Genomic DNA, 27040 nt, shown 5'->3' on the forward strand with positions numbered 1-27040 from the left:
CTTCAGGAACCATCCAGACCAAAGGTACCAGCAGGCCTCTGTGTCTCTCATCTGTGCTCTTCTTTGCAATTTCTTGCTGAACAATATGGCAGGAAATATGGCCACAGACATTAGAGTTTTAAATCTCAGAATTTTAGCCACTTGAGAGAGACTGGCTCACCTTCCCAGGACCCAAATCCAAAAATCCTAGGAAAGGGACTCATTAAGCCAGGTGTCCATTCTGAGCCACTTAGTGTGGACCAGGTCGTGAGGCAGCATACGAAATGTCAGCTGCCTCAGGAATTGAATGTGCCCAGGTTTCTAGAAGATGGTGGGGTGTGCTGAGCAGACAGTGCCAACATAACCACTGCAGGGTAGAACAATGGGGAGAAGGCTCCCTCGAAAGACCAGCACTTAGTCTTAAACCAAACAAAAGCAACCTTAAAACTCTGAATTTTTCTTGTCCTTCAGTGTCGTAAAACTTACTTGACACTTTGTTGTTGGCTGTCAAAACACATCATGATAACTTCAGAAACCCGTAGAAACAATTAACCAGGTCATAACATGGACTTTCATAAAGGAAAGTCAAAAGAAAAAAGTAGTTTCTACTATGTAAAGTGGTATTCTCATTCTCAAAGCCACTAGCCCATATGTGCCATTGTGCGTATTCCCAAAAGGCACTCTTGAATATAAGCTGGATTTGTAGTTCATATCTACCCCTCAGTCAGTTGCCATTGCACAGCTGTATATGATAGTCCTACTAAGTGTTAATGTAGCTATATGGAGTAAGTGGATCTGGGAAATGTTGAGTGACTAAAAAAAAACTGGATGTCAAGAACTGTGAAGGGTATGAGAAGTTACCCTACTTGCAGACTAACAAGTTAGCCTGAGACAATTTCATGGATGCCAGTAGAAGACCTGAGACTCGTGTGTGAAAGACAAAGGACGGTTTATTACTCAAAGCAATAGCAGTAGTCAGAGGAACGTCATTTGCACTTCTCCGAAGCCCAGCTCCCACAGGATGACACGATGAAGGCCAGGTGATGGCTGCGCATGGAGCAGGTTGCTTTATCCAGAGGAACCTGAGTATGGAGGGTCCCCATCTTTTAGAAGGGGCTGTTAGCAAACCTGTCCGGCTTTGCCCTAGAGGGGGCCATTTACCTGTTCCCAAAGGGTGTCTGCTATACAAGCATCCTTGAAAAGATTTTCAGGGCCAAAGTTATTAATGCCTTTGCTCAGAAAACATGCAGAAACGTGAGAGACCTGTGGAGAATTTTTCCCCAACAACAGGGGCAGGGGAGGAGAGGGGAGGGATTTAACATGTGTGCCCCTGCATCGGGGGTGAGCAGACTTCCTCTGTCAAGGGTCCGCATAGGGAATTTCTTAGACATTGCAACCACTCAGCTCTACCACTGAAGAGCGAAAAAGCAGTCAGACATTTTCAGTTAGCACCGTCCTGTAGTTAAACAAGTATGTATTATTACCGCAAAATGTGCCGTTTATGATGCTGTTTGTTGTGGAAGAGAACGCAGACCTCCGTGTACGATCACAGATAACCTCTGAGGATGGTAGGGGAGGGCCTTTTAGATGCTGAATTCATTAGACAGTGCTTCTGGAACTTGGTTGAGTGTGGAGAGAATTATACTATCTTTCTTCCTTTGCACATCCCTTAACATCTTTTCAGCTATTATAGCAAAAGTGCAGAATTCTGAGACAAGGTAGAACAAAACAAATATTTGGACCGTGTGTCCCAGGATTCGATTGAGAGGGAGAACAGCAAACCAAGACATATTGGTAGCTCTTGAATGAGCTGAGGTGAACGTTGTGAGCATCTTCCCTGGAATTTAGAGGGCTAGTTCCTGGCTGCTTGTGAACCACGCCCCTGCTTCTGTCCTGCTTTTCTCATACTGCTACACACTTGCCTCTCTCCAGCTTTCAACTTCACTTCGCTGTATTATATGTAGCCCAAAACTTTTATGCTTTTCCATAGACGTAAAACTGGCTACATGGACATGTATTTAATAATTCGGGGAAAACTGTCTGTGGAAGAAAAAAGAAAAGTAAGACTTGGTTACTGTCTCCAACATGCTTGTCACCTAATTAAGGGAATGAAGATAAAACACCAAAAATATAATTATCCAGTTAAGGGTTTGTGTTAAGGTTGATTGTCATAGCCTCAGTGACATGGGAATTTGTGGAAAAAAAGATTTTTGCTGAGGGTAAGTGTATAAATATGTGTATATTCTTGTACAAACACTCACGCACATGTGTTCTGTGTCAGTTTGCTTATTTTTATGATGGCCTCTATCTCTTTGAATGAATGTCCACTGCTAAAGATTGCTGTCTTCTGTGATGCTAATAACCCCCCCAGAATTTGTAAAGGAAATAGAACTTAGTGTGAGCACTGAGACAGAGAGTTTTGAAAATAATTTTCATACAAGGAAAAAAACCTAAGTTTAGAAGTGAAAGTGCTTTGAAACTTCAAATGCTGCACTTTTATTTTCGTCAGAAGGCCAGAGTAGAGTAGAATGCATAGGCCAGTTGCCCCATGACTTTAGATGGCTGAAATTTAAAATTTACCCGATTATTTATTGTATTTTACACATATACTCTTGCATGTATTTTTAAGATGATTGTTTTAAGTTGCCCACCCTTCTATGTTGAGCTTTTGGAGAAGGAATACTCTATCTTGATGCTCAGAAGACACTGTTTATTGTTTTGTATAGATGATAATTAACTCTGGGATTTTTGTTGATTGGTTTTACATTATTAATATTATTAATTTTTTAACGTCCTCAGGTGTCAGTGGCATGGTGAACGTGTTGACTAGGTTAATATGTACTCTCACAATTATAGTAGATAACCTAGTTTGGGAGAGCACGCTTGTTAGGAAAAAATCTTGATTAGGCCTGTTTAATTACAAATTGATTTTTTTTTAAAGCTTGCCTGTGTCAGGTCAAGCCACATGCAGTACTTTGAATGGAAACATGGCCACCACAGGACTTGAGAATGGACTGTGTTTCTTCATTTAATATGCTGTCTCTGCCTCTCATTCCACTTGAGAGTGAGGGGAGAATCTGAAGTTCAGTGGAAGGATAAACAGATGATTAGCCCAGAAAATTGTGGGTTTGTGGTCGGGGGATGGTATGAGGCAAGCTTTGTTTGCCAAATAATTGAATCCTCTTGTAGGGCTATAAGAAATAAAACAATGTGGTACTGGTTTAACAGCTCAGTCAAGGCCCAAAAAAGTCTCCAAATACATAAATTAGTTAGAATGTTTGCATTTACAGATCATTGAGGAAAGACTAGTCATTAAACCGTGTTCACACGACTAGTTAAATATTTGGAGAAAAATAATTAAATGTAAAGTCAATGTACCTAAATCAGTTCCACGTGAATTAAAAAATTGAAGCCACGAAAGCTCTAGAAGAAAATGTAAGCAAATAGTTATCTGATCTCAAAGGAGGGAAGGTCTTTTAATCTTGAAAGCAAAGGAAGAAGCTACCTTAAAGGAGGTCATAATCTTCAGTTTACGGTGAAAGAAATTCAAGGTGAAAGAGGGTCAAGGAGTCAACATTGGACATGAAGGTGCAAGATGATCCTTATTGGGGCCGGCCTGGTGGCGAAGCAGTTAAGTTCACACATTGTGCTGCTCAGTGGCCCGGGTTCGCCAGGTCGGATCCCGGGTGCGGACATGGCACTGCTTGGCAAAAGCCATGCTGTGGCAGGCATCCCACATATAAAATAGAGGAAGATGGGCATGGATGTTAGCTCAGGGCCAGTCTTCCTCAGCAAAAAGAGGAAGATTGGCAGTAGTTAGCTCAGGGCTAATCTTCCTTAAAAAAAAAAAAGATCCTTATTGGCAGATGATATAATCTCTTACAGTTCAAAAGACCGAGAAAATCAACTTACACACTATTAAAACATAAGAAAATTAGCAAAATGTCCAAGTATGGTGTACCTAGAAAAAAATAACAAAAAAGTTTATAAACTCTAAAAATATTGAATATAATTATCTAACCGATTGTTCTCTTCTTATTAGACATATATTGTCAAAATATTTTAATATATGCCTGCAAAATACAGAACAATTTTAATAGTGTTTTGAAGCATCTACTTTACTTTTTTTATGGTTCTGACATAATATCTGTGTGTGTGATGTCCTACTAATCTTTGTTATTGTGGTTTATGTAATACTTTAGGGAAAACAGGAGTTAAATGTCATAAATTTTTGCATATTTTCTAAGAGAATTACTAACTAGATTCACTAATTTATCGTTTTTTTTCTTTTTCTGATGTGCAACAGGTCAGTACTCCTGTCTTTGTGCCAATGAAAACTCATGTGCTGCTTCATCGAATGAGTGGAAAAGGACTAGCTGCCCATTATTCCTTTCCAAGACAGCCTTGTATTTTTGGTGATAAGATGGTCTCTGTACAAATAACGTTGAATAATACTACTGATAAGAAGATAGAAAATATCCACATAAGGGAAAAGAAACTTCCTATAGGCATGCAAATGCATGTTTTTAATCCAATAGGTAAATATTAATTCTCATTTAAAACTTTAACTATATTTGATAATTAAATGTGTTCATTTTAAAGTAAAGTAGATAACATATTATTTTATTGAGAGTTATTAGCGTACTTAGTTTATATTTCTTTTCCCTTTTTAAACCATATTTATCATACAAGATAAATACATTCCTTTGCCCTTGGTGAACCAGGTGCCAGCAATGGTAACACTCGTAGTGATGAAAGGATGGGTCTGAAGAATCAGAACTGCTTCCTATTTTACGTGTCTGCATCACCCTCCCCACCTCTCTCTTGGGTTAACTTCATTCCCTGCCTGATACTAGTCTTCCTTTTTGAACACAGGACCTGCCATATCTCCCCTTCCGTTTCTTTCCACAGTGAAGGCTGGGGATGTACCCTATTCCGCTTGTCTTCCTTCCCGCGCATAGACTAGCCCCTGGTATTTTACTAGTGTTTATACACATTATGTTTTAAAGTATTTTTAGTCTGTTGGCATCGTTTAAAAATCAAGATGCTTTCACATTAAAAAATAAACCCAGAATTCTCACTTTTCTCGGAAGAAAGCACAAGCTATGGCAGTACTGGTCCTCCCTTCCCGGATGCAGCACACCAGCTGAGCAGGCTGCCCCTCCGACACAGCGTGTGCTCCAGGTCACCTCAGTGCCCGCCCCATCATATCATCGCACCAAACAAGTGTCATCCCCTTCCATTTTTTTAAGTATTTTACCAAAAATATACTTTTTAAAAATGAAATGTAACAATTGTATGTCTTACTTTGAGTTTAAAATAGTGTAATAATTAGAGTGTCTGTCTCTGTTCTTTCTGTTTTGTGTAAGTGGAGACAGTCCTAAAGTTCAGTTGGGAAAAACTTCAGACAAAATCGCAATGAAAAGTGATAGAAGCTTTCTGTCAGTGAATCCTTAAAACATTACAATCAGAAAGCTCCAGATAGTTTCTTTTTATACTACTTTAGGTGAGCAAAGCCTTTGGCCAAGTAACTGTGTCTTCTTTACTCACCATTTCACATAACTCTTCTATTTTTCTTCGTCTTCACCTCAGTTCTTTGACGTTGTTCAATTCTCCTCTGTAGTTTTCACGAGTCATTCGGTAAAGGAGGTCATTCTCTGTGTTATATTTTTACACAAAGGAAAAATACAATTCCTAGTAGATGAAATGTGCTAGACTTTTATAAGCTTTTAAAAATAATTTGGTAATTAAGACACCATTTAAAAAACACAGTGTCCTGATTTTTATTTAATTATTTTGTGAAGTTAATATATTGCTAAGGAATTATAGTATATCCCAATCTGTGTCCTTTTTATTACTTTAAATCCAGCATTTTTTACCTAGTTAAAAAATTAGTTTAGTTTAAGAAGTGTCAAGCAGCTGATATATGAATTGTCTGAAGGTTGAAAATGTTATCCAAAGGTTAAAACAGTAGAACAGTATTAGCGTTTCTTGGAACTGCATAATGAGTTGATGAGTTGACCTTTTGTTGGCCTATGTAGAATAGAAGAAATAAATATAATAAATTTCATAGTATGGCCTTAACGCAGAAATAAAATGTGAATGTATACGGTTGCCTCAGTACTAGTAATAGACTATTCTTTGGCAAATTTTTATGACTGTAATGTTTCATTTATTTTGTTGGCATTTATTGAATACCCTCAAGATACAGAGTTCTTTCCCATGCAGTATATATTTGTGTGTAACACCAGCTGGTCTCTTTTATTAGTAGATTACGGTAGAGTTACAGAGTATGATACACTTTAATTGGTCCTCCAAAAACATCGTAAGAATGCAATAAAAAACAAAGCCTCTGTTTTCATGTCTTTGTGAAATAAGGGAAGTAAGATTTTCTTATTTAGTATGTACATATGCACATGTTAAGGAGTCTAGGAGCTTTCTTATTTATCATCAATCTGTTCTTTTTGTCTATAATATGCAGGGACTTTTGTCTGGATTTTGTCCTGCCTTTAGCATGAAACTGGATTCCTTGCAAGAGTATTAGGAATAATATGCCCTTTTTCCCTGAGACCAAGTACATGTGAGATTTTTTAAAAAGCAGACACACAAAGAATAGCCTAAGGCTCTATGCAGTATAAGTTAACAATTGACAAGTTTGAGTTCACTAAGATTTCACCAGTTACTGAACAACTATCATATCAAAGTAGATGGCATCTTGTGTGATTTTGCTTTTTGTTATTGATGGCGTAATAGAGCCTATGTTTTTTCAGCCATTTCCATATAACCCTCTCATGTACATAGGAGTGATCCAGAAGCAGTATGCAAGTACAGACACCTGATTGAGTACTCTTTCCCAGTGTAGTAGGCTTCAGATACTATAAAAGTCCATTAGTTGAATAACTTTATGCTGATCACTTTGCTCTTGAAGCATTCATACAATATAACATGCCGTTGATCATGAGCTGTCCTCCAAAATTAACATGGCACTAAGCTCACAGTTAATTATTTTAAGACTGAAGACGGTACCAAACTGTGTCAAAGAGTGCTATCAACAAGACATCTTGAGAACTGTCATTTTGTCAAATGAAATACAAGGATACATGATGTAGAGAGATCCAAATAATGAATGCCATCATGTTTTGAAGATGCCAGCATTTGCTACCAATATGGTGTCTACTGCAAACAAGACCAAACCCCAGTGTATCTCTGGCACAGAAGAATGCATTAAGGATTCACTAAAGAATAGCCTTGAGCAGTGTGGCTGACAGAGCTGTGAACTAATAAAGTATAGCTTTAGGAGAAATGCAAGCAAAGTATCACTATAGATATTTACTCTACAGTAAAGCCTGTTTGCCAGAGATTTAGGCCACATGGTACTTGTATAGCATACTGGTAAATGTTAGGTTTACAAAACAAATGAAATTCAAACTGAAATCAGCAAACCAACATATATACCACTAATCAAACCAATAACATTTTAAAATCAGCACCAAACAAGTACCCTCTTATAACGCCTAATCTCCCCTGAGCCTATGAGAAGTAAACATACTCCTTAATATATTAAGCTTATTGAATTATTCTTCTCTATCATCATCTCTGTCATGGTTAGCAGTAAGTAGCAAATCATACTTACCAACAAGCCCTAGGATAGTCACAGTCTACTGGATTTGAGTGGGCTTGCTAAAATATAACTACCCCTAACAAGATATATCAGAAGAGATGAAGCTAAGTATAGAGCTGCTGCACAGTAGGACTGCAGTTATGCTGAAGACTGAGCAAAGTGGAAATCAAAAGGGGATGGTTTCTGTTTAAATATATACATAAGTGTTTATAGTAAATAGGTATATATTTAGTATCCCCCATTATTCTAATGTACAGCCAGACTTTGGAATCATAAACAGAATAAAATTTTATTTGTCTTAAGTTTCATCATAGTCAACTGAAAAACACCAGTATTGCGTGTTGATACACTTGTTTCCCATACTTGCTTAGGTGGTACATACAGCTTTAAAAATTCCGGATCTATAAAGTCACTTTATTATTTGCTTTTCAGGATCATCTAATTTGCTACTAAATTTTCGTTCAGTAATTCTTTGAATAATGCAATTAGACTTATCATTTTAGTCCCCATAATGCCAGTTGTCTTGATTAATCTCTGAGTACAACAAATTAATTTCTTCTTTCAGCTTTGCTTTAATTTGCATTTTTAAATTTTAGATTTTTTTTTTTCCAGTGGAAATTTGGAACATTGTTTAAAATTTACTTTTTATATCTTGAGTAAATATTCCATAGTTTTAAGTATAAGTACCCAGAGTCCATTATATTTGTTCCAAACAGAAGTACATTTATCTCCTCCTCACCTTCAGTGCCTGTAAAGACAATACTATAAAACATGAAATTCTCAGGATGAGATCTGTTTCTGAAACAAATAAATATGTGTTCATTGAAGTATGTGCAGAATTAAGAAAGCCTTCGAGTAGAATAGTCAAACTACTTTATAATTTGCTTTAATATTCTTAGTCTGAAATTATTCTTATAAGCTATCGTTTGTCTGTTTTAACCAAACTACAAACATTACGTAAGTTTTCAGTGTTTAGTTTGCCTGTTGTTCACATCCTCTGTGTTTTCATGTCTAAATTACCTTATTTCCTAGAATCTCTTGAGCCTGAGGGATCCATTACTGTTTCAATGGGTATTGACTTCTGTGACTCCACTCAGACTGCCAGTTTCCAGTTGTGGTAAGTTCAATTGTTCTTCTGTATTTTATATTACCTGTAAAGGGGAGCAGATCAAAAACTAGGCTTTCAACAGCTTTTTTTCTTTGGAAGTCAAGACATTTTAACAAACATGCCTTTCTTTGGTAATGTTTATACTGTTCTGGAATAGTTGTATAAACTGTGCACAACGTATGTATTTTTAGTATTTGTCACACAACTAGCCATTACAGTCTGCCATATGTGATTGAATGTCATAGTTTGTTGGCTAGAGTAAGGAGCTACTGGTAAATAATTTTTTTGTTATCTTAACTCTACAGTTTTGGAAAATTCATGAGGAAAATTCAGGAAAAATTAAACTTTAATAATACTATTGAATAGCCCAAAGAAGATAGCTTTTAAAACATCTTACATGTTGTCTTGAGCCTCTTGGGTGGAGAATGACTGATTTTGTCAATACCTAAAACACATACATCTTTCCGTTTTTAGTTTAATTTACAAACTGCTTTTGATAAAACTCTAAAGAGAACATTTATGCATTTGGCAAAGTTTTGTAGGTGAAGATTGTCCAAAAGAGCTTTTCTAGGATTGAATTTGGTCATTGTTATTGGTTTTGTATAATCTTTTATACTTTTCTAAATTTTGTCTAAATTTTGTCTAGCTTAGAGCAGAATTTGTGATAAAAATCTTCGTTTGGGAAATAGACATTTTTCAACAAGTTTGTAGGTTAAATATAGTGAACCTTTTTCATATACCTTTTCAGTTTACCAGTGATTCAAGGCTAATATTGTACCATTTATTGCCGAGAACGCACAGTGATAAACATGAGCAATGTAGCATAACACATTGATTCTATGCAGACCATCACCTTTATGTTTGGGGAGGTCTGCTATATTAGTGATATAGAAAAACTGATTACTTTTCCCCACATTGCCTAGTAATTGTTTATTATTTTTCTATTAGACAAACAACACAGATCAATATTACTGAACACAAGACCATGAGTAACATCACTCTAAATAGATTTGCCTCCAACACTAGAGGTATATTCATTTTAATGATTTCGACAATGTGAGCTCAATGACAAAGCTCATGCACCAAGTTAGGGCAAAATTAAGAACTAAAAAAATTTCTTTTTTGTATCAATTTATATAAAGAACGTTTTATGTTTCTATGTAATGAGATGGGGTTGGTTTTTTTAATTATATTTTCATTACAAAATATTTCCTCTGCAGCTCATTGGACAAGATTTACATGTTGTCTTTCACAGTTAACTAAGTACCTTTAGGGAAAAATATATAGGTAGTGTTTAATTTTTATCTTACATTGGGTAGTGTCTGTGAACAATTTTTTCCCAGTTTCTCTTAAACTAATTTTAAGCAAATGATGAATTTATTTTACGTAGAAAATAGCCTCAGCTATTTTATGCATTTACATTAATATTTTTTCTGTTGTGAATGTATAAATTAGTTATTTATTTTAGGTTTTCTTAAGTACATAAGCACACTAGATCAAAAATTATTTTTGTGTGTGTTCCAAAAAGAACACTTTGTCTTGCATCAAATGTAATTGATCCTGAAGCAGTGTAATCACAATTACTCACTTTCTTAATTGGCCTGCCCAAAATCAGAAAATGGAAACCGATCGACAGTGTTTAAATCGATAGCTTCATAGTAGTGCTGGTGGGGGTAGTGAGATAGTGGTAATGGCTAGATCAATTGGTCTTAGATGCCAATCACGGACTGTGCCTTTTGCATAGTAAATAGCACTTTTTGCTTAGTGATGTGCTGTGTTAGTCTTGGTAGTTCGATAAAAAGGAAAAAAAATGCAAGAATGGCTGATAGTGAATTTTTTCCTCAAAATACATTATACAAGTTGACACACAAAATTATGGGTGATAGCAGCATATTTGATAAGAAGCCTTCAGAAATGCTGAGAACCTGGACTATAAGCCTTTCAGGTACATTTCTATTTATTAAAAGAAAGTAAAATGATCCTACTTTAGCCTCCAGATTAGTTCTGTATCATTATAGTTATGGGATGCATATATATAGATAGAACTGTTATATATAGCTATATAGTTATATGGATACTTGATGAGTGTTAATGTCTCTTTTTTTGCTTTGCATTTTAAATGGTCGTCAGATTAAGTCCCTGATTAAATGTATTGAGATTGAAAATGTGTCTAATAGACATAAATATGTCTGTGCACAAGGAGATGCATAAACAGATCTCGTCCTTGTGATCAGCAGATAGTAATGTATTAACTAGTATGAAAGATAATCTGGCTTGGCTCAAGGTAGAGGGCTGAGCACTAGGATCCACCCCTCTTTTTGCCCAAAATCCATTAAAAAGACAGAAAATACATTCTTTAAAAGAGAACAAGGGGCCGGCCCAGTGGGGTAGAGATTAGGTTCGCACACTCCACTTTGGCTGCCTGGGGTTCGCTGGCTCGGATCCCAGGCACAGACCTGCACCACTCATCAAGCCGTGCTGTGGTGGCAACCCACATACAAAGTAGAGGAAGATTGGCATGTTAGCTCAGGGACAATCTTCCTCCAGCAAAAAGAGGAAGATTGGCAACAGATGTTAGGTACAATAAAAATAAAAAATAAAAGAGAGTGAGCGCTTAAAAAAAAAAAAAGAAAGAATGTCATTAGCTGACCAGAAATTGTGAAGATTATTGGCAGTTTGAAAGCAAATGGGAGTAGATAAATAATAAGAGGGAAAACAAAAACCACAGAGCAGGGGCCAGCCCCGTGGCCGAGTGATTAAGTTCACGAGCAAACAACTGAAAATATACAACTATGTACCATGGGGCTTTAGGGAGAGAAAGGAAAAATAAAATCTTAAAAAAAAAAAAAAAACCCAGAACAGAACACTCATGGGAGAAAATTACTACAATGGTAAGAGCAAATCTGGCAGAGTATCAAGCACAAAGTGAACAAATGAAAAGAAAAGTTAGAGTAAGACAGTCATCAGGGAATTAAAGAACTACCTCAGCCCCCAGTTCCCCAACCTACCCCGGCACCAGGCGGCATACACACTTGCTCAGAGACCTAGAGTTACACTGTAAAGGAAGTGAACTGCTTGTCTGGGAAGGCTTTTGGTGTGATGTGGGGGCCTGAGGAACAGCAGAGTCTGAGTCTGTGGGAAGGAGGCAGGAGTGGTCAGAGATGAGATGAGGTGCAGTTCTCGCCAGGACAGTAATGGTCTCAAGTCCTCTGCCACTAGGAAAAGCCAGTCACACGTCTTTTGGTGGAGAGAGAAGGGCATTGCCTCCCTGCCTCCCAACTTCATGTCCGCATAACCAGTCATGTCCCACCCACTTAATAGAACTCCAGTCAGCCCACCAGGGGAGAGGAGACCACAGTAATAATACTCACTAACGCGTATCAGGCAGGTGCCGTATCTGAGCACTGTTCTAAACCCCTGTGTTGCGTGTGTTAATTTAGTCTCTCAACACTCCTATGAGATAGGTATTACTATTATCCCTTTTTCAGAGCTGAGTAAATTGAGGCACAGGAAGATTAAGAAACTTACTAAACACTCATAGCTACTAGGTAACAGAACTTGCTGTGTGTGTTAATTAAACCTAGTCCTTCAATATAAATGTAAATGGACAGCTTAGGATGACCAGACTTTGGGGGGAAAGCATCAATTTGAAAGGGAAGGCTCACGATGACTACAAAGACTCACTGACCATGAAGGGAGGAGACAATCTGAGAAAGAGAGGAGATGTCTTTACAAATTATAGCTAGGGCTGGCCCGGTGGTGTAGTGGTTAAGTTCATGTGCTCCGCAGCAGCAGCCCGGGGTTTGTGGGGTCAGATCCTGGGCGCAAACCTATGCACCACTCATCAAGCCATGCTCTGGCAGCGTCCCACCTATACAATAGAGGAAGATTGGCACAGATGTTAGCTCAGCAATAATCTTCCTCACTAAAAAAACCCCAACTAATGTCTGATGCAAGAAACACCACATCTGTAAAGCAAAAACATATTGCTTGCTTTGAAAAAGGCGAAATTGGATATTTTAACTGTATTCTTGGAGATTTAATGCCAAAAGAAATTCAGTAAATGCATAATTGAATGGACACAGCTGAATACTGATTTAGTGTTCTGGAAGAGGGAGTCAGTGAAATCAGCTGGAATAGTGAGCAAGAAGACAGAGATGGAAAATAGGAAAGAAAGCTTAAAAGAATCGGTTCATCTAAGAAGAGAACTAGAAGGAAAGAAAAGAGACAACGGAGGGAAGAAATAATTAAAGAAATTAAGAAAAATTTTTGCAAGCAAAAGAAATGCTAAAGAAAAGCCTTCAGATTGAAAGGACTCATAAAGGCCAAACAAGATGAATGTGAGCAACTCTCAGAAGGACCGCATCCTGGTGACATTTTTGATAAGGAGAAAACCATTCTATTACTGTCCAGGGTAGAGAAGAAAGCAGCTTACCTAAAAATGAACAAGAATGTGAGTGGAATCAGATTTTCCATCCATACTGTCATCAGTTCTGGTGACCAGAAGGCAAAGAATTTGACCTTTAAAATTTTGAGGAAACCAAATAGACATTTTTCAAAAAAGCGAAGATTCCATCCATTTACCAGCTACAGATCCTTTCTTGAAAGGATTACTCAAAAGTGTACTGTAGTAGAATTTTTTTTTAATCTGAAAGAAAAACATAGAATTGAAAAAAAAGTAGTGGACAGAGAATTCCAATTGTAAAATCTATCACTGTGTGAAAATAATTGTTCACACATAATGTAAAAACAAATTTTAATAATAAACTGGAACCAAAATCGCACCATGGACAAGTGTGAGAAGGAATGATGGTGTTCTTGACACGTTTCGCAAGAGGCTTGATCAATGGCAAAAAGAAGTTTAAATGTGATTTAAAATATTAAACCTAGCCACTAAAATAGTAGAAATATGATGTAGTATAACCTCCAAACGACTAGAGAGAAGAAAAGGAGGGATTAAAACTCTATCAGTTTAACAAAGGGGGAGAAGAGAAGCATGGTAAACAGAAAACAGACTGAGGCGGCTGCGAGGGGCCCACATCCACACAGGCTGGTCGTCACCATTCATGTCAGTAAGGTAAATTCCCCTTGTATTAAACACGTAAAAACAAAACTCAGCATGTGCTATTTATAAGAACCCCACCTAGAAGAGAATGGCTCACAAAAGTTGAAGATAAAAAGATAAAATATATATGTACATATGTTTATTATCAGAAAGATGATAAAAAGAAAACAGGGCGATCCTGACACTAGACAAACAAAAGAGTATTTCAGGTTTTAAAAATTTCCTATTCATTGTAATCCTCCGCAAAAATATAACAGTTACAAACTTTTCAACAACGTAGCTTTGTAGTATATAAAACAAACTAATAAAATGCTAGGAGACATTGACAAAGCCATGATCATCGTATAACACACACATCAGAAACTGACAAATCAAAGAGGAAGATGCATAGACATACAAGTAGATATAGGTATATACACAAACACAAAATTTCAATAGTTCAATCATCAAGCTTTATCTAAGATACATGTGTGTTTGCAGAGAATTCCTTGTTTCCTGAGTGCAGAAAATGCACTGGTTTTTTTTTTGAGCAAGATTAGCCCTGAGCTAACATCTGCCACCAATCCTCCTCTTTTTGCTGAGGAAGACTGGCCCTGAGCTAACATCCATGCCCATCTTCCTCTACTTTGTATGTGGGACACCTACCACAGCATGGCTTGCCAAGCGGTGCCATGTCTGCACCTGGGATCTGAACCGGTGAACCCTGGGCCCCCGAAGTGGAACGGGTGCACTTAACCGCTGCACCACTGGGCTGGTGCCAAAAATGCACATTTTTTAAAAGACAAATAGGATGTACACACACAAAAAAAGAAAAACTGTAGGCTAATATGATTAAAGAAAAAAGAAGATACATAAGAAATATTAGAAAAAAGGCAATAAAACAGAGGTCTTCTCAATTATAAAATATTATGTACAGTTCTATACCAATAAATTGGAATATTTAGATGAAATGAATGGTTTCCTGGAAAAATATAAATTAGGAATAAAAAAGGTGAAATTATATCAGGACTTCAAAGAAAAGATAATTTCTATATCATTTAAACTTTTCTAGAACAAAGAAAAGGAAGGAAAGCATTCCTGTCATTCTGTAAGGCTAGCATCACCCTAATTTTAAAACCCAAAATGTGCACCCCACTTGGGGTTGTAAATTCAAATGACTCCTGGGCCATACAGGTTACCCATCACCATGTGAAGTAGCAGAAGCATTCTCTTTTAAGTTGGAAATGCAAACAGAGGGCCAGCCCCGGCAGCCTAGTGGTTAGGTTCAGTGCACTCTGCTTTGGCAGCCTGGGTTCAGATCCCGGGCATAGACCTACACCACTCATCTGTCACTGGCCATGCTGTGGTGGCGTCCCACATGCAAAAAGAGGAAGATTGGGACAGATGTTAGCTCAGGGCAAATCTTCCTCGGCCAAAAAAAAAAAAAGAAAAGCAAACAAGGTTACCCACTCTCAGCACTATTTCACAGTGTAATGGAAGTTCTAGCCAATACAGAAAGACAAGTAAAAACAGGTGTAAATCCTAGAAAGGCAGAGACAAAATTACCATTGTTATTCAATATAGTTATCAACCCAGAAAGTCTTAGAATCAACAGAAAATCTATTATTTAAACTATTAAGTTTAGAAAGGTGGTACAAATCATTATATGAAAATCATTAACGTTTTTATACAATAGAAATGACCAGTTTTAAAACATTATGAAGAAATTTATTTTATTTACAAGAACAACAAAAGAGAGAAATTACCAAGAAATATATAATACCTAAAAAGAAGATATAAATAAAATAATAAATATACAACGTCACTGAATGGGAGACAGTACTCTCCCTCAAATTGATCTTCAAATTCAATGTGATTTTAGGCTAAATTCCAGTAGGCCTCTCAAGGAACTTGAAAGCATTTTACTGCATGATCATAATGTATTTGGATATGTGCTAAAAAAAAATGCCTATTTTACTGCTGTGTGCCCTTGGGCATGTTGTTTAACCTCTCTGATCAATAAGTTGGTAACAGAAGCTACCTCTTAGGATCATTGTTAGCATTTACTAAAGTAAAACACACAGTCAATGCTAACAACCCCTGCCTAGACTATTCAATTAGATTCCTAACTTTATCTACCTGCTTGGGTTTCTCCTCTACTCCACCTTACTGCCACTAGAGTTTCTTAAATACAAATGGGGTCATTTTTTTTTTTAATGTCAAAAGTCTCATAGTTTCCCCTTGCTTCAGGAGGCACTGAAACACCTTTGTCTTCATTATATGAGTAAAATAATCATATACTCTGTGTGCAAATCAGGATGCTTTAGACAGTGAAAAGAAACATTAACGGGATCCAGGACAACCGCCATAGACCGGGACTGTCTGGGAGAGCCGGGATGGTCATGCGGTATTTGGTGTCTTTCCCGTATGCCCCCAGCCTCGTCTGCTGAGACGCCACGCTGCCCGCCGTTCCCACGGCGCAGGCGCATGCCTGCAGTGCCCCCGCCCTGCTCTTGGAAACCCCGTCTCTTCGCCTCGCCCCTGCGGGTTCGTCAGTCCCCTCCCGCGGTGTGCGCTTCCACGTCTCCGAACGTGCGCTCGCCGCCCTGTTAGAAGCGCACTTGAACTCTGTCTGTCCCTGGGCTGGGCTGCAGCGGCCCGCCTCGCTGGTCTGCCTCCCCAGATGGTGGCACAGTACCGGGATCAAGTTTGTGTTCAGTAAATGTTTGCTGAATTAATAAATAGATTCGATTTATTGGTTTACCTTGGATAATCCACATGTGAATAATTCAAAACATTCTTTTTTTTAGTCTAGTTCTTACCTTGTTCTATAAAAAATGTCACCTTAAATGAATACGATATATAATATCATGGAGTAAAAGTGAATTTTCTTTTCTTCCTTCCTCGTATGGTGTTTGTCCTTGCCCCACCCTTGAGTAGTCTTTCTTGAACTGATGTTCGGTGTCTCTTACCCACAATCCCCATCTCGCTGGCTGCCTCCCCTGGCCGTGAGATCCAGTTCTAACACAGGAGTAACACAGGAGCAGAAGTGGTAGAAGTCCTTCCCTGGGACTGTCAGGAAGCTTCTGCTCTCCTGAGGAAAAGGAGCAGAGCTGGTTGGCTCAGTTTCATCATTGCTCTTCCATCATCACTCTTCCTTCTTCAGCGGGATGTAAGAGTGGTAGCTGGAGACGCAGCAGCAGTCTGGCGACCATGAGGGTGAAAACCCACATCCTAGGGACGGTGGGGTTGAAAGCTAGAGGAGCGTGGGTCCCCAGCAGCATCTTCAGTCCTTGAACCAGCCTTTGACTCGGACCTCCAGCACTTGTGCACACCAAGCAATCAGTGCCTGTTTCTCGAGAAACTGTTAATTGGATTTTCTGCTTTTCTTGCAGCCAACCACATTCCTGACTGATACACACATCAGCCTAACTCCAAACATGTGACTTAAAAACGTTTTAAAGCAGTTTTATTAATTTTTTATGGAGAGTAGTATCATCAGATTTAAATGAAGTAAATGCACTCAGTATTGTTTTTCTATCTGATACAAGTACAAAGTTGCCTCTCCTGAATTCTTTATATCCTGTCATTTGAAGTAATAACTTTCCCCACATGTTGATCAGCAGTGTCGAGGAGTAACACTAATAGAAAATACGGGATTTTGTTTTAACAAAGCAAGTTTGCAGATGAGGTGTTATTTTATTAGCACATATCTAAATATAGTATGATCACTCCATTTTATTCTTTATTAAAAACTAATCCGATACTTTAAAGAAGAGATCTTAATCATTAAGACTAAAGCGCTCCGTTTCCTCCACTTACGTACAAAGTGAGGATGAGATGTTACTCCTCTGCTCTCCAGGCGGCAGGAAGTGTCCCTCTGATAGGAGTGGATGGATACCCTTGCTGCTTACCTATTTTTAAAAGTTCTGTGTCAAGTGGTGTATTTACTATAACTGCATATTTTTGTAAAAAACATAAAATAAATGTTTTCCAATTGAGATAATACTTATTTCTCTGCACATAGTGTTGAGAAATTTGTCAAGCCTTTTTCTGTGATGTTTGAGCCTAGAAGATCCTGTACTTTATATGCTGGCGTGTGCTTTAATTGCGTCTGATTAACTGCGTAGAGTTAAGAAGAATGTTTACTTATTGAGCATTTAGTCAGCTTTGATGTGTTTTTTCCTTAGTACCAAGGATGATTGCTTCAGTGTTAATATTCAGCCCCCCGTTGGAGAACTGCTTTTACCTGTGGCCATGTCGGAGAAAGACTTTAAGAAAGAGCAAGGTGAGAGGTTACTGCAGTGTACTAGAGATGGACATCCCAAATAATTTGTGCTCCTTCTTCTGACCAGTCTTTCAAGTGCATTCCTGTATGTGCAGAGCCATGAGCAGGTGCCAGTGCACAGTCTGCCAGCTTTTGCTAATGCTTTGCTTTTATAAAATAACCTTAAAGGTATGTGTTTGTCTGCATTCCTGGCATACTTGAAAATTGCTGAATATGTCTTTAAAATAATAAATTATCAATTAACTTTTCAATTCTAGGAGTTGTGGCTTGTCAACCAAATGATGTGCTCGTGTGTTTTGTATTAGAGGAAACGTCTGGAATTTGCGACTTACCAAAGTCCTACCCCTGTGAATGTTATGTTTCTGTATTTTCTTTCACTATTGAACCGTTTTTCATGTCCAAGATGTTTTTCCCTGCATACCTTAGAGTGCCTTACCCTTCAAAATAAAGTCCTAATCGTAGCAGCAAAATAGCTCCCTTTTCTTTTGACCTAATTCTATATTAAAGAAATGCTGTGTTGTCAGACTGTATCAGAGCTGAAACATTTTAGAATATGCACCTAAAAAGAAAATACTTTCAGCCGAATGAAAGTTTTAATATCTTGTACTTGCCCCAGAGTCAAGCATACTTTCTAATAAAAATAATTTTTTTTCTTACACGAATAAGGGGAGATAACTGTCTGATTTTATGTGTTTAATTGAGGATATTTATAAAACTAGGGCATATTTAAATGGTATAGTCAGCAATTTTTTAAAGTTTATGTGACTCTAGGCCATTTTTTTCTCTGGAGAGGGTTATCAAGCAAAGATCCGTTCATCTCGAGGTCATTAAGTCATATCTGTCCAGCTTCCAGAAAGTACTAGGCACACACAAATATCTACACCTAAGGAGCAGGGCATGCCTCCTGGCAGTCCGTCATTGTAGTGCCAAAGATTTTTTTCTTGTTACTGTAAGCCTTTGCAATCCACAATGTCAAAAAGACCTGTTGTGGACGAATCTCACAAGGAAAATCTCATTCAGACTGTGAGTTAATAGGAATCCTTTATTCTTCTGCCTTATTTGTAAGTGATAAAACGAATGACTAAATCCGTCTTTGCGTTTGCTTTCCTTGGACGTTGACGATTGCTGTAGAAGAAAATCATCTTTGTGAGTTTATTTTTCCATTGACGAATTGATTCTTACATTTACTATTCTTACCCTTGCTGGCTAAAGCCTGCCTCTCTGCTTTCCACCTGCTCAGCAAACCCAGGTGAGTGGCACACAGTGACGGAGTAGGGCTTTGTCACATTTGTCATTAAGGGGATTTTCCGTTTTTGAGAAGTGCAGCTAAGGTATATCTAAAGGAGCGGATTATCGTATACCCTTTCTCTCCCTCAGGTTCGCTTTAGAGTACTTGATATTTCGATCAAGTTTTTTGCGCCCTGCTGTAACTGAGGGCTTTTTCCCTGACTAGCCATACAGAACCGCGAGCGCGTGAGAGAGGTGCGCTTGCAGAACAGCTGTGGTCCTCTGTGGACTTGTTGCCAAAATTCCTTTTTCTTCTGCCATTTTACTTCTATGGTTGTTGATTATTTGTCTGAATAAATCTGGCATCTGTTTGCTATGTTTAATAGAGCAGAAAGGCTACTCTGAATAAAGCTATTTGAAAATTTGTTTATATGAAGTATTTGTAAATCCTTGCAAGTCTCTTGGCATTTCTGTATCATTCTTTCTGTCTTCCTGAATTCATTCTTTGATAGGGACCTTGATGCTGGCAAATTTACCTCAAGTTCAAAGAGTCTTTTCAATAGCATCTTTTTAGTTATAGATTTCAGCTGTTTGTAATAGAGGTCTCAATTCTCGACTTTCCACGTGTATCTGTCACACTGCTCTAGGAAGAGCTTAGCTTATTTCACAAAAGATACCTAGAGCTGACTCACTAACTGAAAATCCTAAATCAGAATGAAAATCAGCTTCCTCAGATTTTATCAGTGCAAACTCCTGGAAGGTAAAATGCCAGTAAATTTAAGATGTGTCTGTGTGTGTCGTGACATGCTAAGCTTTAACCTATTTTTCTACTTTAAATAAAATGAATTTACATACTTAAAATCTCATTTTACAGGGCATATATTTTAAGACTCAAGAAATGCATTAAATGTATTAATTAGGATTTTACTGAAAAAAATTATAAATGAAAACCAGGAGTATGGTTCTGTTTTTATACTAGAGATGTGCATAATTTAAGAATGTGTACCATAATAAATAAGAATGCTTCTAACAGATTGTAAGTAGGAGGTTGCTATTTTTTAAAACGACAGTTTTATTTCTAATATATAGCCTGATCTATTGCTTTTTCTCACTTGCATGTAGAGTTCCATGGCTAAAGATGCATGTGATAAGGTTGGTAGCAAAGTGCTAAACGAAAGACTGGCTATCCTGTACATGGATGTTATCTGTAGGATTCATGTTACGAACCTTAACCAGCAGCCTGATTTTTTTGTTGCTACGGGTTTGGAGCCTTGCAAAGTTAATGATCTAGCTGTGGGATGATTTCAGTACTATAAATAACGTGAGATCTCTCTTTTACTTAAAAAAATTTAATTTGGTTTCTTCAGGCAGTTTTAATTATAAGAGACCTAAGCCAATTGCTTATTCCAAACTGTCTCCTCTTAGTCATTTTCTTCTTATGAACTAAATTGGAAATCTAAAACTTGGAAAAAGTTTTTTTAATTTTATTTTCTTATGTTATTTGGTTTACATTTTAGCAGTTAATTACAGCTGATTAACCTAAGTTAAGTACTGTCCACTGCCTCACCAAAAGTTAGATAAATTCTAATGAAGCAGCAAATTCTATAGTCTGACAGTTTCTAAATATTTTCCCGGTAACCTTTCCTTCATTATGTATGAGCAAGCTAGACAGTGTTTAAAGTCTGTTTTTATAGGAGAAACTTTTAATGATCCCTTGGCTTATTTTTCTTTCTCGTTAATTTGAGAATACCTGATATATTTTCATTTGGAAAAATCTCTGGTTTAAGAAACCTAGGATGTTTACTTAATTTTATTATGATTTATGCATCCACCTTATGGGTTCCTGGCTAGCAAGACGCTAATTCTTTAAATGGTCAGACATTTACTATTTTCTGGCCCTTAACTACCACAAGCAATCATATTTGATGCCCCTTAATTAGAGCACCTTTTTTTCTTCCCAGGTTCTTTTCCACCTCAGCAATCGAGACAATACATTTGCTTACCAGGCTGCTCTCCTAAGTGTTCTTTTGCATGTAAATTAATCTTGATTCAGTTTACACTGTCATGCTGAGTGGTACAAATTGCCTATAACAATAAAACAGCATGAGTTAAAAATAAAGGGGGGTGGGCAGGCAGATTGAATGTGTGCCTTACTTGATAGGATGTTACTTTGCTTTATGCCAATACATTAGCTGACGATAATGAATCTTCTGTTCTGAAAAGCATGGTTTAGTTGATTTTTTTAATTTTACTTCAATGGAGCAGTACCTTGTCTTTTATAGACCAAGTTAGACAAACCATTAATGACAAGAGTGTTAAGGTTAAATATGAAGCAATGCATTCACTTCTCTGAGTGCTATCCATCTTTCCATTTACAGGAGCTTGACAAAAGTACTGGCTTCGTACAACATTTCCTTTAATTACATGCTGCGGGAAACAGGCTTTTAACATAAACATAGTTGCATTCATTTATTCAGCACTTGCTCTTCAATAGAGCTTAATGGAGAAGGTTTAAATCCTAAATGAGTACACACATCTCTCAGCAGTGTTATGTCAGCAGCCACCGTGCTTTACTTAAAAGCAGTGTTTGACTGCTTGTGTCGTTTTTAAAGCTTCTGCCTAATATTGAAGTTGAGCAGTCTAAGACAGAACGTAGCATCCCTGAGTTTGAGGGTGGTTAGTAAAAAGCGCTCTTTGTTAAAAGCTAGATAAGCCTTTTTACAGGGTTGGGCTTTAGTGTCTGCATGTTGCTAATCATAGGGGTTTTTTAAAATTTTGGTTGCATTTGCAGTAAATAACGAAATTAAATGTATACTTCTGAAGGTGCAGGGCCTTTTGAAAACATAAAATCAAATTTTATACCATTTTAATACATTTTGTAAACTATTGTGCACATATCAAATGTCTCAGAAAATTGTCGTTTTTAGTGCATACTGTTAGGTGTCAGTGACTTGTATCACAGATCCAGAGAGATGGCATAAATGATAATTATTTTGGGTTCTTTTTAACCCAGGTACTAAATTTCAATATTTGTTCCAAGTGTTTGGTATATTACTGAATTTGTTCTCTGAACATTTTTATGTGAGATTCTGATATTAATACATGTCATGTATTAACTCTATGATTTTTCTTCATGATTTTGCTTCACTTAATTTCTTAAATATTATTTGAAGTGTCTCTGGAATTTAAGCTTTTCCATTCACGTTTTTTTCCTTCATTTTCAAATCTTTTGCTTCAGAAATTTCAGTTTATGTTTTTTGTCAGTAGCTGTAGCTCCGTTCACGAGACAGCTGTTGTCACTCAGTGTAGTTTAGATGCCTGCACGTTTCTTAGGGCCGTGCAACTGTTGAGTGACTCTCAGTCATTGCTAGGATGACTTTGATCCGTCATACTGAGGCCATTCCTCAGGTAATGCTGCTGGTTGTTCCCGAATCACTTTGATTTTTTCTCAGGCAGCACTTGGCAAGAGAAATCTTTGAATGGAAAGGCGAGGAAAAACAAAATTCTTAAAAAGTAAAATCTTAATAGTTTATATAGCCCGGATTAATTGAAGATATTTTAAAGGGACCGAAACTGAAATTTTGTCTTTGTGATTTTACGTTTTTGTCCTATAGTGTTTAAAATCAGATTTATGGAGTGACGTTTGACTGCATTTTTACACATTTTCCTACACAATGAGGATTTTAAAACATTTTTGAAACGGTTGCAGTTCATTTTATGATAATTATCTTGTAAATTACATTCTTGAAGTGGTATTTCTTTTCTTGAAAAAAGTTTTTAAATTTTGGCTGTGAGCTTAAAATTGCTTTAATGTGATTTTCATAAAGAATTAGTAAAAAGGAGCCTTCTTTGGTTTGCTCTGACAGGAATGCTGACAGGAATGAATGAAACTTCTGCCACCATCATCACTGCACCACAGAACTTCCCCCCCTCCGTGATCCTTCAGAAGGTTATAAATGTGGCCAACGCAGGGGTGGTCCCTTCTGGCCAAGATAATATACACAGGTAGGTTTGCGAGCACACGAGGTGGTGATAGCTTGTACACATGTATAATATACGTATAGAAATATAGTTTGCGAATTATAGTTTTCCTTGAAAATAATAACCCCTAAGCGTATGTATGCCCCTCCCCTTTTTTCTGATGGTCCATTTGATTGGTTTGGGTTAAGGCCCTCTTCCCTATTTCATACAATCTTTAGCACGCTGGTATGGACTTTCCCGAAAGATACAGATAGTATACTCACATTTTATAATAGCTTGGTGATTTGTAAAGGTATCTTTTGTGACATACGGTTGAGAATTATCTTATTTCACTGGATTCAGTGGATTTCCGGGAAGAACCGTTTTATAAAGCAGTGGAGTTGGGCTTTTTTACTTGAAAGGGGGGAAGTGGGGCTACCTAAGGCAGCTTCCAGTAATAAGCAGCTGCTAGACAACCAACCTGAGGCCAGACGCAGCTTCTGTTTCTCAGACCAAGAGTATCTTCACCACCAAGCATCTGAAGCGTGAGATCCGAGTCATTTGTCCTTAAAGGTAGCAGCAAATGTGATTGATATGTTTGCCCTCTTTGTAGTCTTAGCAATGCCAGTGGCTTGAAACGAAAGTAAAGATAAAAATAATTACCCCTTCAACAAACATGCTGTTGTTACTTAGTCCTCTGTGAGCTTAAGGGAATTGACTGCAAACCATCTTTAATTTCTCTGCCATTCCACTGCCAGTGGCCTACTTCTGTCATTATATAGAGAGAGAAAATAAATTTAAAATCAAAGGGAATGCCTTCAGACCTTAGAAAAAAATTTTTGAATTGACAGAGGCGGAGAGAGGCCTCCTATAAAGAGTGCTGCGGGCGATCTGGGTTTTAGACTCAGCTCTGCCATCGTTAGGCTTGGTCATCTTGGGCAAGTTATGCATTCTTATGGGCTTTAAGTTCCTCATCTGTTTGGAAACGGGTGGCAGGAAAAGAAGGGCGACTGAAATGAAAACATGTGTTATCTATGGAAGAATGTTGGCCTTGACGTCAGAAGAGCTGCGTTGGAGTCTTGATCTGCCATTATCTGTAGTTGCCTGACTTCGTCTACTAGTCGTGACATAATGAAAACTGCACGTACCAGTCAAAAAACAAATTTATCTTGTGCTTTTTTTTTTTTTTTTTGAGGAAGGTCCTCAAGTAAGTCGCTCGAGAGGCCTGATGCTTCCGTTTCTTGACTGATGACAAGCCCTGTCCGTCTCACACAGGGTGGTCATAGAATAAGAAGGCGAATATAAAGTCGTCATACTGGTACCACCAGGCACATGCAACTTGTCTACAGTTAATGTTCACTAGGGGAAATGAACAGAAACCTTTGCAGTGAAAATATTTTGGTTCTGAGTTTTCTGTTTTAATTGTTTTCTGCTTTAAATACTTTTCACTTTGCTGGGTTATTTTCTCTAACAGAAGTTTTTGTGTTTTATTTATGGGTCCTTTGAATCATTGAAGTTACTGAACACCAAAATATCATACATCAACTGTCATTTTTGTCTTATGCAGTATGAAATTTTACCTGACAGGTCTAGTGGCCAGCAATACTTTATTGTTTTAATATGTTCTCTTGTAATGTACAAAAAGACAGACGTTAACCATTGTTTATGTTGGAACTTTAATTTAGTGTTTCTTTGGTTTTGTATGAGGGTTTTTAACTTTCCTGAAAGCAATGGGAGGTTTCCAGATTTTTGTTTCTTAGAAGCAAAAAGCCACCATTGGCTTCTCAAAGTCAAATAATATGACAGCTATCTTCGTATTGGGAAATAAACTAAGAAAGCCACTTAGTACAGTTGTGTAATTCTTATTAAAGCATAGTTTGCCTGTAGCTTGTCTCGGTGGTTTGGCCTGTTCAGATGATTACATTATAGTCAATTCTCAGTTATCCATGCTAATGCAGGGGAGACATACAACTGAGAACATTTATCTTTGGCGTTGGAATTCAGAGATGGCACTGAAACATACTGTTCATGGTCCCCATACACATCCGCAGTGTCCTGACGCTTGTCTAGTCCAGCCCCATCAGCGGGGGCGTGGTGTTTGGCTCTGTAACTGGGGGAGGGCCCAGTTACCACAGAGTCAAGAGAGAATAAAGTGCCTCTGAGTGATTAAGAAGAGCTGTGCCATCCTAACTTGCCTCTCAAGTCTCCTCGTACTTACTGAAATGCTTTTCGTCTGCTTTTATAAAGTATGGCTGTGATAATGTTCTCAATTTTGGAAAGCTTGCAGATAATAAATGGAATTATTTGTATTCTTCATACAGAAATTGATAGAAATTATCCTGCATGTGTAACGTTTTTTGCCATTCTTTTATTCTCAGTAACAATTAAAACAAAACAAACAATTGTTAATAAAATCTGTACCAATGCCTTTTTAAATTTCATTTGAAGTGAAATCGCAATTACTGGTTACATCATAATAACAGAAATTAATAGTGCATCGCTTTATTGAATTATATTAATGTTTTAACTGTAGCGCTCAGTATTCTATTACCCTGTGGGATTAGTGAGTTTATATATCGAAGCTTATATATTGTTTACTTGTTAATAAAGAAATTGAAGTCCCTATGAGATTTTTGAATGACTCCTTTATTCTTCTGTGATGGTTACTTTTTTTATATGAAGAGTAGGACCAAAGCCATTCTTTTATTTATTAACGGCATTTGGTTTAAGATCACTTTTAAAAACAACTATGACAAGCATTTTGACTGTTAGCTTGTTAAGATAGTAAAATTAAAATCTAAAATTTAAGATATTAAAATGAAAAATTGTCTGGTTTCGGAATATTCCTACGACTCTTCAAAATTTGAATAATTTTTACATTAAATACCAAGTAAAAAAATACTTGACACAAGAATTAGCTAACACAAAGTGAATCTTTATTAATATGCAGAAATATGTAATAGTAGACAGTAGAAATTTTAATTGAATACATAATAGAAAATGGTTCCTAAATGGCAACAGAAAATGGCCTCCATTAAGAAAAAGTCAATTAAAGGAGCACAAGTTTTATAGAATTCACTTCAAAAACCAGGAGCATTTCCTCTGTAGTTAACCACTGTTCATAAAAGATCAATGAAGAAAGCACATCTACTGTTAGATTCTATGACATGTAGTTTTGATTTTTGAAATGAGTGGTAGTAATCAGAAAGCCCACCAGTATTCTGTGGAAAGAGCTGACTTCGTCTTCCTTTCTGTGGGGCTTCCTTGCTGATTGAGAAGGCAGCTCTTTGAGGACAAAACCACCATTGAGATCCACAGAGTTGTGGTGATTGTACTAGTCTGCTGTTTTCCAAATTACAGTTACCACTTGGTAAAGGGTAATACAGAAATAGAATCAAAAAGATTATCAAAAAGCATCTATTAGGGGCCGGCCCCATGGCCGAGTGGTTAAGTTCACATGCTCCACTGCGGCAGCCCAGGGTTTCACCGGTTCGGATCCTGGGCGCAGATGTGGCACTGCTCTTCAGGCCACGTTGAGGCGGCATCCCATGCCACAACTAGAAGGACCTGCAGCTAAGATGTACAGCTATGTACCAGGGGAGATTTGGGGAGATAAAACAGGGGGAAAAAAAAGCATCTATGGAATACGCAGCTGAGTATCTTCATGTCCTGTGTTAGATATTCATGTTAAAATAGATATACTGTGCATTGTAAAAGTCTTAAAGCGTATTAAAGACAGTGCTAATAAACTACTACGTAAATAAAGTGTGTACCCAGGGCAGAATGAAGCACAGTCAACCAGTGTATGAATGG

At 37.4% G+C, this 27040-nt stretch overlaps 1 protein-coding gene across 6 annotated transcripts in view; it reads left to right on the forward strand.

Moving 5' to 3' along the window:
- Positions 1–27040, forward strand: part of AP3B1 (adaptor related protein complex 3 subunit beta 1) — a 227528-nt gene that overhangs the window by 192564 nt on the left and 7924 nt on the right. For 2 of the 6 annotated variants that reach the window (XR_011525711.1, XM_070571570.1), the window contains 5 exons: positions 4286–4517; positions 8633–8717; positions 17943–18040; positions 23134–23272; positions 24423–25855. Coding sequence is in view for 3 of the 6 variants with exons in the window: in XM_070571570.1 (XP_070427671.1) it covers positions 4286–4517; positions 8633–8717; positions 17943–18040; positions 23134–23272; positions 24423–24438 (570 nt within the window). In the remaining 3 variants the exon portion in view is untranslated. Of the gene's footprint in view, positions 1–4285; positions 4518–8632; positions 8718–17942; positions 18041–23133; positions 23273–24422; positions 25856–27040 lie in introns of those variants that run through there. The other 4 variants (XR_011525710.1, XM_070571569.1, XR_011525709.1 and 1 more) reach the window with 2 other exon arrangements.

The sequence above is a fragment of the Equus przewalskii genome, chromosome 13 (genome assembly GCF_037783145.1).
Source record: "Equus przewalskii isolate Varuska chromosome 13, EquPr2, whole genome shotgun sequence".
Classification (NCBI taxonomy): domain Eukaryota; kingdom Metazoa; phylum Chordata; class Mammalia; order Perissodactyla; family Equidae; genus Equus; species Equus przewalskii.